Raw genomic sequence first — 13,765 nt, forward strand, 5'->3', positions numbered from 1 at the left:
ACCAGAAAAAGATTTTTTTGCCCCTGCTATCTGTTAGCATGTACTTGTATATTTTTAGCTGTAGCCTCCTTTTGTTTCAAACTTTGGGCTGTAATATTTGGTTCCACAGGACCTACAAACACTACTTTTGTGACCCTAATAATTCTCTATGTGATGGGAATTATCTTTGGTTTTAAAACCATCTTTATGGCTTATAGCCTAATGTAATATATTCATAGCTTTGTGTTAAAAAACAAAAAACTACAACCACCAACAAACAATGCAATCAATCTTAACTCACAAAAATTGCTTCCACAATTTCTACGGATTCGAAAATTCCATCACAATCGATCAAGAATTAAGACTAAGAATGAAGCAAAACCAAATCAAAGTCAACTCTTTCAAGTAGCTAATCCATGACTACTAAAAACATTTGAAATTTCACAAAATTAATCACAATCCACATAAACAAGGTCAACACAAATAGGAAATTCCCACAAGAATCACAAACTAAGAAGTTTCATCAAGAAATTTCACCAAGTAAGCCATGAAATTTGTAGAGAGAGAAAGAGAGTGGAAAGAGTATACCCAAGTTATGATGGGTGTCAAATACCCACAAATGACCCGTTCTTGTAGTCTATTAAACCTTAGAATGTTCCACAAGCCACAGAATTGCTTCCAATTGAGTATATGAGAAAAACCCCCAAATTTGTTTGAAAGTTTGGATTTTCAAATTTTTGGTGAGATGAGAGATTGAGTGAATTATGGTGAGAATTTCGTAGAAAATTGGCGTAGGAGGTGTAGAAATGGAAAATAATGGTGATGATAAAAATATTGTGATGAAATTTAGGGTGTTGAGGGTGTGGTAGTATAGAGAGGAGAGAGGAATTCGTGATAGTGTGGGGTTGTGAAGGAAAAACACAGACATAAGAAGAAAAGAGCACGCTCAAAACTGACGAGGCACGGGCGTGCTAACCTAAGGCACGGACGTGCCTAATGCTGCATGCTGCTGCTTCTGTTTGTTGGGGCACGGACGAGCCTGCCTGCTGGGACACAGACATGCCTTGATAAATTTACTTTGGCAGTGGCTTCTGGTGTTCTGAATTTGGATATGGCACTGACGTGCTTTTCCAGGACACGTTCGTGTCTCTTCCAAGACCTGCAGTGTCAAACTTATTTTTTTAGAGAGCATGTTCTTAAAAAACTTAGCATATGAAGGCATCTCGGATATTAGTTTTAAAAGAGATGAGAAAATGTAAGGGCATGGAGATTTCCGTGACAAGAAACAGAAAGAAAACTATGTCCAAATTACGGGAAATCAAAGTTCTTCAGGAGTCAATAATCAATATCTATTTACAATATAGCAATTTCAGCGTAAGTGATTCAAATCAATAGGCTCCTTTATTTTTTACAATTTCAGTGTAAACCCTTATATTTTGAGTCACCTTTAGTCTCTAATTTCAGTGTAAACCCTTATTTTATGTCACCTTTTTAGTCTCTGTCAGCATGGCTGCTTCTTTCTTATCACTGCTGCTCATTATTAAGATACTGCAGTGCAAGTCCATACAAAATTATATGGAATTATCAGCAACAAAAACAAATCAAGAGCAAGACTTCTATTGTAAAAAACTTAAGATAGCATTTTACCAACTTTTCAGACATTTTGGCACTCTTGCATCCTTTTGAGCTTCATCAACACAATTCTCCAATTTACATAAAAATTGGCAGATAATTGTCATTACAGCAAACAACTTGTGCTTCTACTAGAGAGCTTCCACCCATTTCTAGAAAGTTTTTACTAGGTCCACCTTTGCAACAGAATTCAGGTAATTTTCAGAGGTTTAATAATAAGCAACTATTTTCAGAGCCTCTTATCCATCGTATATGAGATTGAGGATGTAGTTGTGATCTAAATTGAAAGCTGTATCTTTTATATGTTGCAAAGCAATTACTTTATTGCCTACAAAAATAAACTTCAATAGCCCCTTATTGTTAATATTAGGGCACTACCTTTAGGCATTTCAGATGTCAATATTTCACAATGTTGAAACCACAGTGCAGTATGAGTATGATTGTATCCATAATGCATAACAGATGGATGCTTAGCATAAATTGAAATATAAGTAAAAAGAACTAAGCAGAAAGAGAAGCAGAAATATTATAAATACAGACTCAAGGAACAAAACAGCTACAAACATTCCTGTTTGTAGTTCTGTCACTAATACCTTCAGGATTAAAAGTAACAATGACTTCTACATATAAGACAACAGCTGTATTCATGTAAGAAATAGTCAGAAAAGAAGTAATATCACAATCAGAAAAAGGCTTAGAATGATTATGTCTCATAACTATTGTAAGTTCTTTATTCCAAACATTTCCTTAAAGTAGACAGTAGACTACAACATTTTTGAAAAAGAGTGCACCAAAATTAGCAATATATATCATAGGTACAAAGTTTTCATCCACTACAGGAGTTCTTAATGGCAATCTAGTATTTCACTGTAATCCACTGAAACTATATAGTGGTTTTGTTCACTTTACACTCAGTCAGAGGATAATAATGAGATCCAAAAAGACCAAAATCAAATAAAAACAGCAGGCCTAATAATAAAAGTAATAAGAGCACAAGATAGAAGAGTTCAGATAAGAAACTACCCATCGATTTAATAAGAAAATGGAACCTTTCACATAGAAGTATATCTTTCAGCCATTGCTGTCACAAAGAACCCTACAATAGAATAAACAGAAAGAAAGACCAAAACAGGATCAAAAGGGAGAAAAGGAGGAAAAAAAACCCTGCGATTTCCCTTGTATTTACAGCATTCCAGCTTTTATGAAGATTTCATCACCTGAAATCTCAACAAAAGGTAAATTACTCAATATGGCACTTGAGTTTTTATCTTACAACCAGCATAACCTAGAAGTATTACAGTATTGGAAGCTATATCGGAATCGAGGGTCATATTTTTGCATAAGCTTCAAATCTCGGAATCCCATTGCTTTGTTTTGTTAGATTGGTTGCGAACTTCTAAGCTCATTCCATGTTACTATTCCTGATATAAGAAAACAGCAGCTAGATTCCTTGTCCATTTAATCAGTGCCCAATTAATAAGCACCACATATTCTCATTTTCTCAGGAATCGTCCTCAAATAGTATCTTGTAAAACCTTTTCCTTTCCTCAGGATCAAATAGACGTCCAGCCTGACCTACTGGATCTTCTTCTTCAGATATCTCCACATTCTTGTTCTTCCTTTTCTCTACTTTAGGCATTATTATACCTTTCTTCTTCCTCTTCTCTAGATTCAATAAACGCCCTCGCTGATTGTACTCATGCAGCCCCTCTTGCATTAATTCCCCAAATTTATCCTTCACCACAACTAGTGGATCCTTGTCAATCAGCTTTGAGGCATTATATCCCTCTCGGAGGAGAACCGTGTAGGTCTTATACTTGTTTGTTACATAAAATATGCCAGGATGTTTTAACAGCAAAACATTTAACTTCTCTGGCAAAGCAAACTCTCTCTTGAAATGGCCTAGCTTTATGACAGACATTTTCTTCCAAAGAGTTAGTGATAGTAATTCATGTACCAAGGCCACTGTCCTTTTCTCATGCTCCTTTGATCCTTCAACCAAGCTGCTTGGATTTGTGTAAGGTGATATATATGGCGTTGAATTGAATTCATTAAACCTCTCCCATGATTTAATCCATGTCGAAGGCAATGAACACGAAAAGCGAGGCTCTAAATTCTGCTTGCTAGCTGACATTTCAATGCACGAAATCGGCAACTCAGGGTTCCATGACACAAGCTCAACCTCCATTGAACTTTTCCTCCCACTATAATTAATAAGCCGAAACATTTCTGAATATTTTGGAACTATTCTAATCAGATAATCATCAGGAAAACCGAAATTCCGCTTCAATTCATCAAGCTTTACCACATTAAGCCTCTGGTTTGAGCTCATCATCAAGATTTTCGCCAACCGCTCAGCAAATACAGGCTCCTGATCTTCTTTGATGGCCTCTTCTTCCTCTACTAGGCACATCATTCTTTTGGTTAGTTGACAATAGAGCTCGTCGTTTTCTCGAAAGACCTCAAAGCAACATGGATACTTGCTTAGCCAATTGAGAGCTTTGCCTTGAAGATCAAGGGTCTTAAACTTTTTCTGGATGAAATTAACAGGTACTACCTGATTAGGGTACCTCAGGATTATGTTCTTAATTTGGTTATTCACAATCCAACGACGGTTATGGGTTAGAGCTGATTCAAGATCTGGGTCTTTCTTCATTGACCAAAGTGAAAAATCTCTAATGAAAACCGAAAAAGTTGGCGTAAAATTCTTGTTTGTAAACTTCAGGTTTTGAGAGAACCTGATGATTTTCATGTTGAGCAATTTCTAAAAATAAATTCCTGGTCAAATACAAAAATATAAAATTAGAGTATCAGTATCTTGATAAATGCCAAGAGAACAATCAAAATGCAAAGATTTAATCATTTAATGGAAAAATTTAGCAGTATATGTTGTAAACCAATGTGATTGATCAACAACAACAAAGCCTTAGTCCCAAAATGATAGGGGTCAGCTAACATGAATCATCATAAGGAACCGTTTGGTATTATAAACCAATGTAATTGATAGTAAGAAAAAAATGGTAGGGATACCACAAACCCGCAATTGATAGAACTGAAACCACGGTAGGTTCTGCTTCAGGCAAAAGGCATAAACTTCAGATTCAAGACATGCCCAGAATGCAGAGAGGATAGATACCCATCCATGTAAATTTCAGACAAATCTATATGAGTATTTTTCTGAAGGAAACACCTAAAATTTCATAAAGTTTTGGTTTTGTGACATAATACAACAATTTCTCTACGTTCCTTCCACAATTTTCTTACTGTATTGAACAAAAGATTAAGACAAAAAGCAACTCCCAATTATATTTTCAGCTAAATCACTAACTGTAAACATTACACAAAAGTAAAACAGCTCATAACTATCAAACCAACGAATTTTCGGCAGATTTTCATTTTATAATCAACTAAACTCAGAAAGAAAGTCAATGCAGCAGAATTCAGGAGGCAAAAAGTCTATTAATAAAAGAAAAAACTGCAAGACATAGCAGGCAACTAGATGAACAAAAATATACTTTGATTACTTTCGGAACTCGAACCTAACATGAATGAAGACCATTATTAACACACTTAAACATAATCCGATACCCGATGATCAGAGAATAATAAGGTTAATAAAACAGGTATAATATGGACTCACCCTAATTAGATTTCTTGGATTATGTTAAGAATGTGGAATCGATACTACCATTAACTAAAGGATCAAAATTATAAGTAATTTATCAAATACAAACAAACCCAAGAAAAAGCAAGGGAAATCCTAATATCAGTACCTAAATACTCGAATTAGTCTGTTGCTTAAACTTATGTCATAGCAGATTATACTCAACAACAATTATACTAATAATAACAATTGACTAAATTACAACAAAAAAACCATTGATTTATCTTATTAGATTTCTTGGGTTATGTTCAGGAAGTGGAGAAGACACAAATGAATCTCTAAAATTTGTGATTTTCACTTTGGTTGTAAATTATTTTTCCCTAATTTTTACAGGTAAGTGGTAAGTGATATTCAATAAAATTGAAATTGGGAAATGAATTTTGAAAATTTTAATCAGCAATTGCAACAAACAAATTGAAAAGAGTGAGAAATAATTTGAGCAAAGTAAATAATTTGAGAAAGACTGAAGTTAAAAAAAATGTACCTAAAAAAAATTGAAGTCAGTGAGATTGTTCATAGGACGAGAGAGAGTGAAAAATAGTGGCTGGTAAACGGTGATGGTGGCTTACGGTGGAGACTGCCATAGTAGAGTGTTGAGTAGAGACTAGAGAGTATGGAACAATTTTGTGTGAGACTGGACTCATGTGAGACCGGACTCAGCAACAAAAAGGCGCGAGTGTGAGAGACCCGATCAAAGCTCGCTCGTCAAAATTTTATAAAATCGATAATATTTGATAAAAATTATCTTAATAGTCTTATTCTTGATAAAAAATTATCTTATTCCATTTTTATTTTTGTGCACAAAAAAACACAGCAAAATCAAAACCACAGCTAACAACACCTTAATCAAATGATAAAACCCAGAATTGGATGAATGACGACGCGACAATGGCGGCGAATCAGCAATTCGGCGATTCATAGTTCTCATAAGAGAAAGAAAAGACTTGAAAATCGAGGTAGAGTGAAGAAATTGCTAAACCTTCAATAAACGGAAGAAGGAAAGTTGACGAACACTTCGAGTCCGATTCCGACGATCCTTGTGATTGATAGGCGATGAGATTGAATCAGTAGTAGAGATATCAACTTTGAGAAAATTAGGGTTCTTTGAGGTTGAAGAAGAAGAAGAAATTGTACTAGCAGAAATAGTTAGATTGTTGTAGGTGAATCTCCTTCAGCTTGTTCCGCCATTCTTGAAACTCGGTGTTTGGAGGTCGAGGCTAGGGATGTCAATGGGGCGGGGCGGGGCGGATGTTGGCCTTCCCATCCCCATCCCCACCTAATATTTTCATCCCCATCCCCATCCCCATCCCCGCGGCGGGTCCAATTTTCATCCCCATCCCCGCCTCACCGGGTACAACTCCAAAACCATCCCCGCCCCACCCCTCACTTGGATATCCATCCCCACCTAATCCCCACCAAAGACCCGCCTAATCCCCACCCAAGATCCACCTAATATCCGTGTCTCAAATACACAATCTTACATAATTAATACGAATTATAAAATAAAAAATTCTATACACATTTTTGTGTTATAATATAAGTGTCGTACAAAGTATTATAATTAATATTATATTTCATTATTTTATAAATAGAATAAAAGTATGTAATTTTGCTTTAAAAGATATATAGATGTGGGTATGAGGTGGGGATGGGGCGGGGCGGGGACGGGGTGGGTACAACTTAAAATCCACCCCCGCCCCATCACCCATGGCGGGTATGGTTTTTATCTCCATCCCCGCCCCACCACCCGCCAAACCGAGACTCATCCCCACCCCATTGGGGCGAGGATGGGGCGGGTCTCCTACTTGACCCGCCCCACTGACATCCCTAGTCGAGGCATGGAGGAGAGAAAAGGAGAGAAGGATGAAAATTATCTTATTTCTGACTAAAATAGTCTTATTCCAGACTAAAATTATCTTGTTTATGACTAAAATAGTCTTAAACCTGACTAACATGAAAGAGAATGAAGATGGTGGACTTACATGAGTCCGTTTTACCCAATACTTTACCAGAGGGTAGTTAAGGTTTGCAATTGTGAGACACTTCCCAAGTAGTTTTATTTTATTGGAAAAATTGGAAAGAATAATCGTATCTTTGCACATTTTTTCAAAATAATTCCACTTTTGCGTATTTTAAAATTAAGCCTTTTTATCTTTAATCTGTTTAATAGATTAATTTTTTAAAATATTTTTTAATCTTCTTTTTTCACCTCATCCCCTTCATTCAACCACCATGACCACCCACCACCACTGAGCTGACCACCTTCCCAACATCACCACCAAACCAACCGCCTGAGATGCAACCCCAGCCCCGCCCCGCCACCTGAGCCACACCCACCCAAATCCCACAAGTCTCCTGAATAGCAAGCTCCAAGGTTTGAATCGAAAACCTCGTTCCCACCCATCACCATTGATTTCGTTTCGGTCAAGCTCCAACGTCAAGCTCCGAGGTTTTGTCTTTGTTGTTTTTCCATGGATTGTTGCTATGTTTTCCGAGCATTTCAACGGCGGAATTTGATAATATTCGGTGATTCACCCCTCTCCCCACCTTTGAACTAAAATAGCACACTCAAATCTTTGTTACTCAGGTGAATAAAGAAGACAATGGAGATAGCTATTGGAGACTTGGGCGAGTAAAGAAACTCGCTGGGAGTTGAGGAAACCGAGTCGACTCAACTCAGGGAACTCACTAGTGAGTTGATTCCCTTGAATTTCCAATCCTTTTAAAGCATCAACTCAAAAAAGCTAGGTGGGATGGGACCCATGACTCCATGAGAGCATTGATGTTGAGTACGAGCTCTTAGAGGTGGGTGAGTCGGAATAGAACCGGAGAAACGATGTGGTGGTGAATTGGGGGGAGGGAATCAAGGAGGGCGGCCGGTCGGCTGGGTCTAGTGGTTCTGGCAGACAGCTGGTTCTGACTGGTCGGCGGCGGCTGGTCCGGCGAGGGAGAGGGGGCTCTGGCAGGGGAAGGAAGAAGAAGAGGGTTATTTTTTTTTAATTCTTTAATTTTTTAAATAATTCTTTAATTTTTTAAAAAATCAATCAAAAGGTGACATGTGTCAAGTTTCCTTTTAAAACAGGTTACCAATTCAAACAACCGGTCATTAAATGAAAAAAGGTTCATTTTGGGAAGATGGGGTTACAAGGTGTGATTATTTTTGGAATTCGAAAAGGTGGGATTATTTTGAGCAGATGGGCGAAAGATGGGATTATTCTTTTCAATGTTTCCTATTTTATTTTAGGAAAAATTGTCTCCATTAATCCCAACTTTTCTTCGTCCGATGTTATTAATCTCAACTTTCATTTATTTTCTATCACTCTCAACTTTATACCCTATTATTTTTTATCACCTCCAAGTGACTTGAAACCGGTTGAAGAGGTAAACCTTGCTGACTTGGGATTACTTGTACACATGTCGCAACCTGAATAGTTAAAAAGTAAATAAAAAAACCCTCCCTCAGCCTCAGCATCGACCACCACCACCAACCTCCCTTCCTTAAGCCCCAGCCGCCTCGTGCCACTCTCGAACCATCAGGGGGTGGTCGGAATTAGATGGACAAGGCAACAAGGTGGTCGAAATTTGTCGGAGAAGGTGCAAGGTGGTCGAAATTCAACGGGTAAGGGAAGGGGAGTTGGAATCTGTAACACCCTAGAAATTCATATCCTGTATAATACTTGTTTTGCGTTTTTTAAATTCAAAATAGGAAATCATTACTGCCACCGTGAAACAGTTAAGACAATTATCAAAAACACACAGCGGAAGACTATCTTTAAAAAATTATAATCATTCAAAACAAGTCAACTTAAAAAGTCAAACCAAATGAAAGTAAAGTCAATCTAAAGTCAACCTAGCTACAACTTGGAACCATTGTAGGTCCTTAATAATACCGAAATAAATATTTAAAACCTTTGCGTTAGTCTCACAAGCAAAATATATAATAATCAAAGCAATAAACCACGTTATATTCTTATAGAAACTAAACATGATTAGCTCTTCACTCACGCCCGTCATGAATATACTTCAACACTTGAAAAGCTTCTCTTTACTTTGTCCCCACTACTCGTCATTAGAAATGGGTCGTCATAGGCCCAAGATAAAGACAAGGCCAAACAAACATACAACACACAATCATCAATGCTGAGTATATTAACGTAAATAGTGTAAATTAACATGCTTAATCCTATCAACACACAACTTACCTTGTTGCACCTGTTTACAAGCACACAACACAACCAACGAATAAATAGATAAATAATTTTCTTATTTAATTTGATTACGCGCGCGTTTGTAGACACCCATTTGTGTCTCCCTAAAACCAAACCCAGAGATAAGTATCTTTCGCGTCGAATCATAATCGAATGAAGTGAAAGTGTGGAAAGTCTAGTGTTGCGGATAGTTTTTATTTCTTTTCTTTCTCTCTGTTTTTGAAAAACTATTTTAATAAAACAACCAATCCAGTTTGGTTTGGTCCATGGAAAGGATCCAATAATAGTGTAGTTGGGTCAGGATTGAAAAGAGCTTTCCAAGATATATTATAAGCCCAATTTCGATAAATGTAGACACCTAAAAATGTCTCCCCAAAACCAAACCCGATGATGAACAACCTTTCATCGCCATTATTGGTCGGGTTGAGTATTTAATCTTGGAGTGCTTAAATCCATATTTCCATTTCATAAACCAACCCAACTTCTAGCCCATTTCCACAAACCATAACTTATTTTCCTCTTTTCGTGCCTTTAAACCCAAAATAATTCATTTCGTGTGCTTTAAAATCATTCATTTCGTGTCCTTTTTATACAAACATTTCATCCAGTTTATTTTGGTCCATAATCTTGGTCCAATGATTCAATAATTGGATGGGGATTGAAAATAGCTTTCCAACGATATATTATAAGCCCAAATCCGAGTTATAACGAATAAGTTATGACCAAAATATTAAACTGAGCCCAAACCGAACCTAAGCCCACCTTACCTACGACCCAATGATCATGTGGAGGGTCCAAATGATTTAATCCAATTCCTAAACCAATTAGGATTAATTGGAAGCTTCTATAAGTTTCTAAAAGATCCTAATTATCCATTTTGAAAAGATAAGATTAAAGAGTTTGAAATTGAATAAAACTCCTTTTTTGAAAATCATAATTTTATCCGAATTGAAAGACATTCAAAGATAGACAGATATTATTTTCTTGACTCATAGTTTTTATCCAAATTTTATATGGTTGGATAGCCCTTGAAATTATCTTTCCAATGATATATTATAATATCAATTCCGAGCTATAACGGAAAAGATATGAATAAAATGTCTAACTCTATCTAAAACTGATTCCGTCTCACTATTTCGGCCATATCTTTTATTCTATAAAATATTTTGATCTGATTCTAATTGGTTTAGAAAGTAGACTTCAAGTTCTTTTCAACGATATCTTATTCATCTTAATCCAATTTCTGGATAAAAAGATATGATAAAAACAAAAACCGCAAAAACTGCTGTCTATCGCAAGAGTTTTAATCCGATTCAAACTCGATCTTTTCTTGATTCTTCAACCCCTCTTTTTTCTCTATAAATAGAGCTAATATCTTCCCTTTTTGAATCGTCAACAATCTTGATCACAAAATAATTCTCTTCTCCCTCTTTAGCCTAAATACTAGCCTCCCTATTCTTCCATAATACTTCCCCTAAGCACTCCAAGGAGTCCATACTTAACCTGAGGTTCCGTCCTTAAACCAAGGCGTGAAAGGTATAATTAACTGAGGGTTTGGACCAAATCAACTCTACTTTAATTTAATTTTCATTTGATTTACATTTTTATTGAAGTTACTAACAATTTATTCATGATGTAGCAATTTAAAGGAACGCGCGGAATGTGAGTAATTAATTAATTTAATTACTCTTACTTTATTTTCTTATTGCTAGTATCATGATTAAGGTTATTTTATATTTGATTTGACTCACGTTATTATTGTTAAATTGCTTCCAATATTATACTACTACAAAATTGGCCAAAGAGACCCAATATAATAGACCTGTTTACTACATAAACGGTCTCTTTGTTTCAAGAGACCATTTACCATTAATAACCGGCCAAAACAGCCGGGAAATGACATTGATGTGTACTTGGCACCTCTTATTGACGATTTGATTATGCTTTGGGAAGAAGGTGTGGAAGTGTTTGATGCACATCGCAATGAGAAGTTTAATCTGAAAGCAATGCTATTTTGCACCATTCAAGATTTTCCGGCTTATGGAAATCTTTCGGGGTATACTGTGAAAGGGGAAACAGCTTGTCCTATTGGTATTGAGGATTGCAAAGGACAGTGGTTAAAGGAATCTGGAAAGCATGTTTATCCGGTTCATCGTCAATTTTTGCCGTCTGAGCATCCATATCGAAGGAGAAAAAATGCGTTTGATGGGACACAAGAATTCAAAGGGCGACAAAAAGTAATGTTAGGTGAAGAGGTCTTCGAAAAGGTGAAGGACATTGAAATTACTTTTGGAAAGAAACACAGATCCACTCTTTCTAAGAAGGGTTTCAAAAAGTGTTCATGTTTTTGGCAACTGTCCTATTGGAAATTTCTCTTTGTGAGACATTCACTTGATGTTATGCATATTGAGAAGAATGTGTGTGATAGCCTGATTGGTACATTACTCAATATCCCCGGTAAGACCAAGGATGGTAAAAAATATAGAGATGATTTGAAGCATATGGGGATTAGAGATGAACTGCATGCTGTTATGAATGAGAAAGGTCGACCATACTTGCCTCCTGCTACTTACACATTGTCCAGAAAAGAAAAAATCGAGTTTTGTGAAAGCTTGGCTGGAGTAAAAGTGCCCAAAGGTTATTCTTCGAATATTCGTAGCCTTGTGAACATGGAAACTTTGAAACTTGTAGGCCTTAAGTCTCATGATTTCCATGTTTTAATGCAGCACTTGTTACCTGTAGCAATTCGTTCTATTCTGCCTAAAAATGTTCGTTATGCTATAATTAGACTTTGCGGATTTTTTCATGCGATTTATAGCAAAGTGATTGATCCAAGAGAGTTGACTGCATTAGAGGATGAAATTGTTGAAATTTTGTGTCAATTAGAGATGTTTTTTCCTCCATCATTTTTTGATATCATGATCCATTTACCGATTCACTTGGTTAGAGAGATAAGATATTGTGGTCCAGTTCACATGAGAAATCAATGGTGTTTTGAAAGGCAAATGAGAACCTATAAGGGATATGTGAAGAACGCTTTTCATCCTGAAGGTTGTATTACCGAACAACTATTTTACGAAGAAGTTCTTGCTTATTCCAATGACTATGTGCTAAATGCAATACGGATAGGGCTTCCTGTATCTCGTCATAGTGGAAGAATGGATGGTGAGGGGACCATAGGTCGAAAAGTACGTGACCTATCCTATGTTGATTGGCATAAGGCTCATATATACATTCTTCATAATGAGGATGAAGTTATGCCGTATGTTGAGAAACACATGAGCTTTTTGAGGAAAAGCAACAGGAGAGCAAATGAGAAGTCATTAGTAGCTGAACATAGTAGGTCATTTATTAGTTGGCTGAAGGATTATGTAATGAAGGAGCTCATAGAGTCTTCGACTCCATTTTCTGATCGACTAAAGAGTTTGGCATTTGGACCCGATTTTAGTGCGACTTATTATTCTGCTTATGTTATTAACGGTTGCACATTTTACACAAGGTTTCAAGATGAACTTAGTACTATGCAGAATAGTGAGGTTACTTTAGAGGCTGAAGCTATGCATTTTGCTAGTGCTAAAGACAAGAATCCTGTGTGTGGTATGATGAACTATTATGGGGTCATCGAAGAGATTTGTGAGCTGCATTACTCTAGTTTTTCGATACCTGTTTTTAAATGCCAATGGGTCGACAATAACAATGGGGTTGAACATGATAGGTTCGGGCTTACATTGGTGAATTTGAATAAAGTTGGTCACAAAGAAGATCCTTTCATACTAGCAAGTCAGGCAAGACAAGTCTTTTATATGACCGACCCATCGAACAAGAGAATGTCAGCAGTTATAGCACCAAAGCCCCGACATATTCTTGATGATTATGGTGAAGATAGTATGTTGGATGATGGTTATGTTAGGAGAAAGGAGCAAGTACACATTGAGGTTGATGTTACAGATGATATTTCAATATATGTTAGAGATGACCACAATGAAGGCATGTGGGTTGACAAAGAAAAAAAGGGGAAAAAGCGAAAGCGTGGACATAATAAGTCCTTATGTATTTGAGGTGTGTTTCACTTACTAGGTGGTAACATTAATTTTCAAGTCTTACTTTGTTTGTGCAACTTGATTTATAAATGTTTGCTTGTCAAAATCATTTCTCATTGCCATCTATATATTAATGTTTAATTCACGTTATGGTTTTTATAGCATTTTATTTAGTTTTACTAACCAAATTGATTTTTTCTTTTTATCTTTTCAATAGGTTGATGGCTCGAAAAAGAAAGCGA

The 13,765-nt window shown here is 36.4% G+C and overlaps 1 protein-coding gene across 2 annotated transcripts; it reads right to left on the reverse strand.

Moving 5' to 3' along the window:
• Positions 1 to 2,617: 2,617 nt before the first annotated feature.
• Positions 2,618 to 6,460, reverse strand: LOC145638052 (protein WHAT'S THIS FACTOR 1 homolog, chloroplastic-like). 2 transcript variants are annotated; one of them, XM_081689023.1, is made up of 2 exons: positions 6,255 to 6,460; positions 2,618 to 4,389 (listed from the first exon to the last, which is right to left on the reverse strand). In XM_081689023.1, the coding sequence occupies exon 2, from the start codon at positions 4,361 to 4,363 to the stop codon at positions 3,113 to 3,115; it is 1,251 nt and encodes a 416-aa protein (XP_081545149.1). In that variant the 5' UTR covers positions 4,364 to 4,389; positions 6,255 to 6,460; the 3' UTR covers positions 2,618 to 3,112. The 2 variants fall into 2 exon arrangements, with proteins under 2 accessions (XP_081545149.1, XP_081545148.1); XM_081689022.1 differs by lacking the exon at positions 6,255 to 6,460 and adding an exon at positions 5,760 to 5,899.
• Positions 6,461 to 13,765: the final 7,305 nt, after the last annotated feature.

This window comes from Chenopodium album, chromosome 7 (assembly GCF_948465745.1).
Source record: "Chenopodium album chromosome 7, dcCheAlbu1.1, whole genome shotgun sequence".
Taxonomy (NCBI): Eukaryota; Viridiplantae; Streptophyta; class Magnoliopsida; order Caryophyllales; family Amaranthaceae; genus Chenopodium; species Chenopodium album.

Bases quoted from the DNA above. Each gene is read 5' to 3' on its own strand.
- LOC145638052 (XM_081689023.1), bottom strand. From the start codon at position 4,363: ATGAAAATCATCAGGTTCTCTCAAAACCTGAAGTTTACAAACAAGAAT.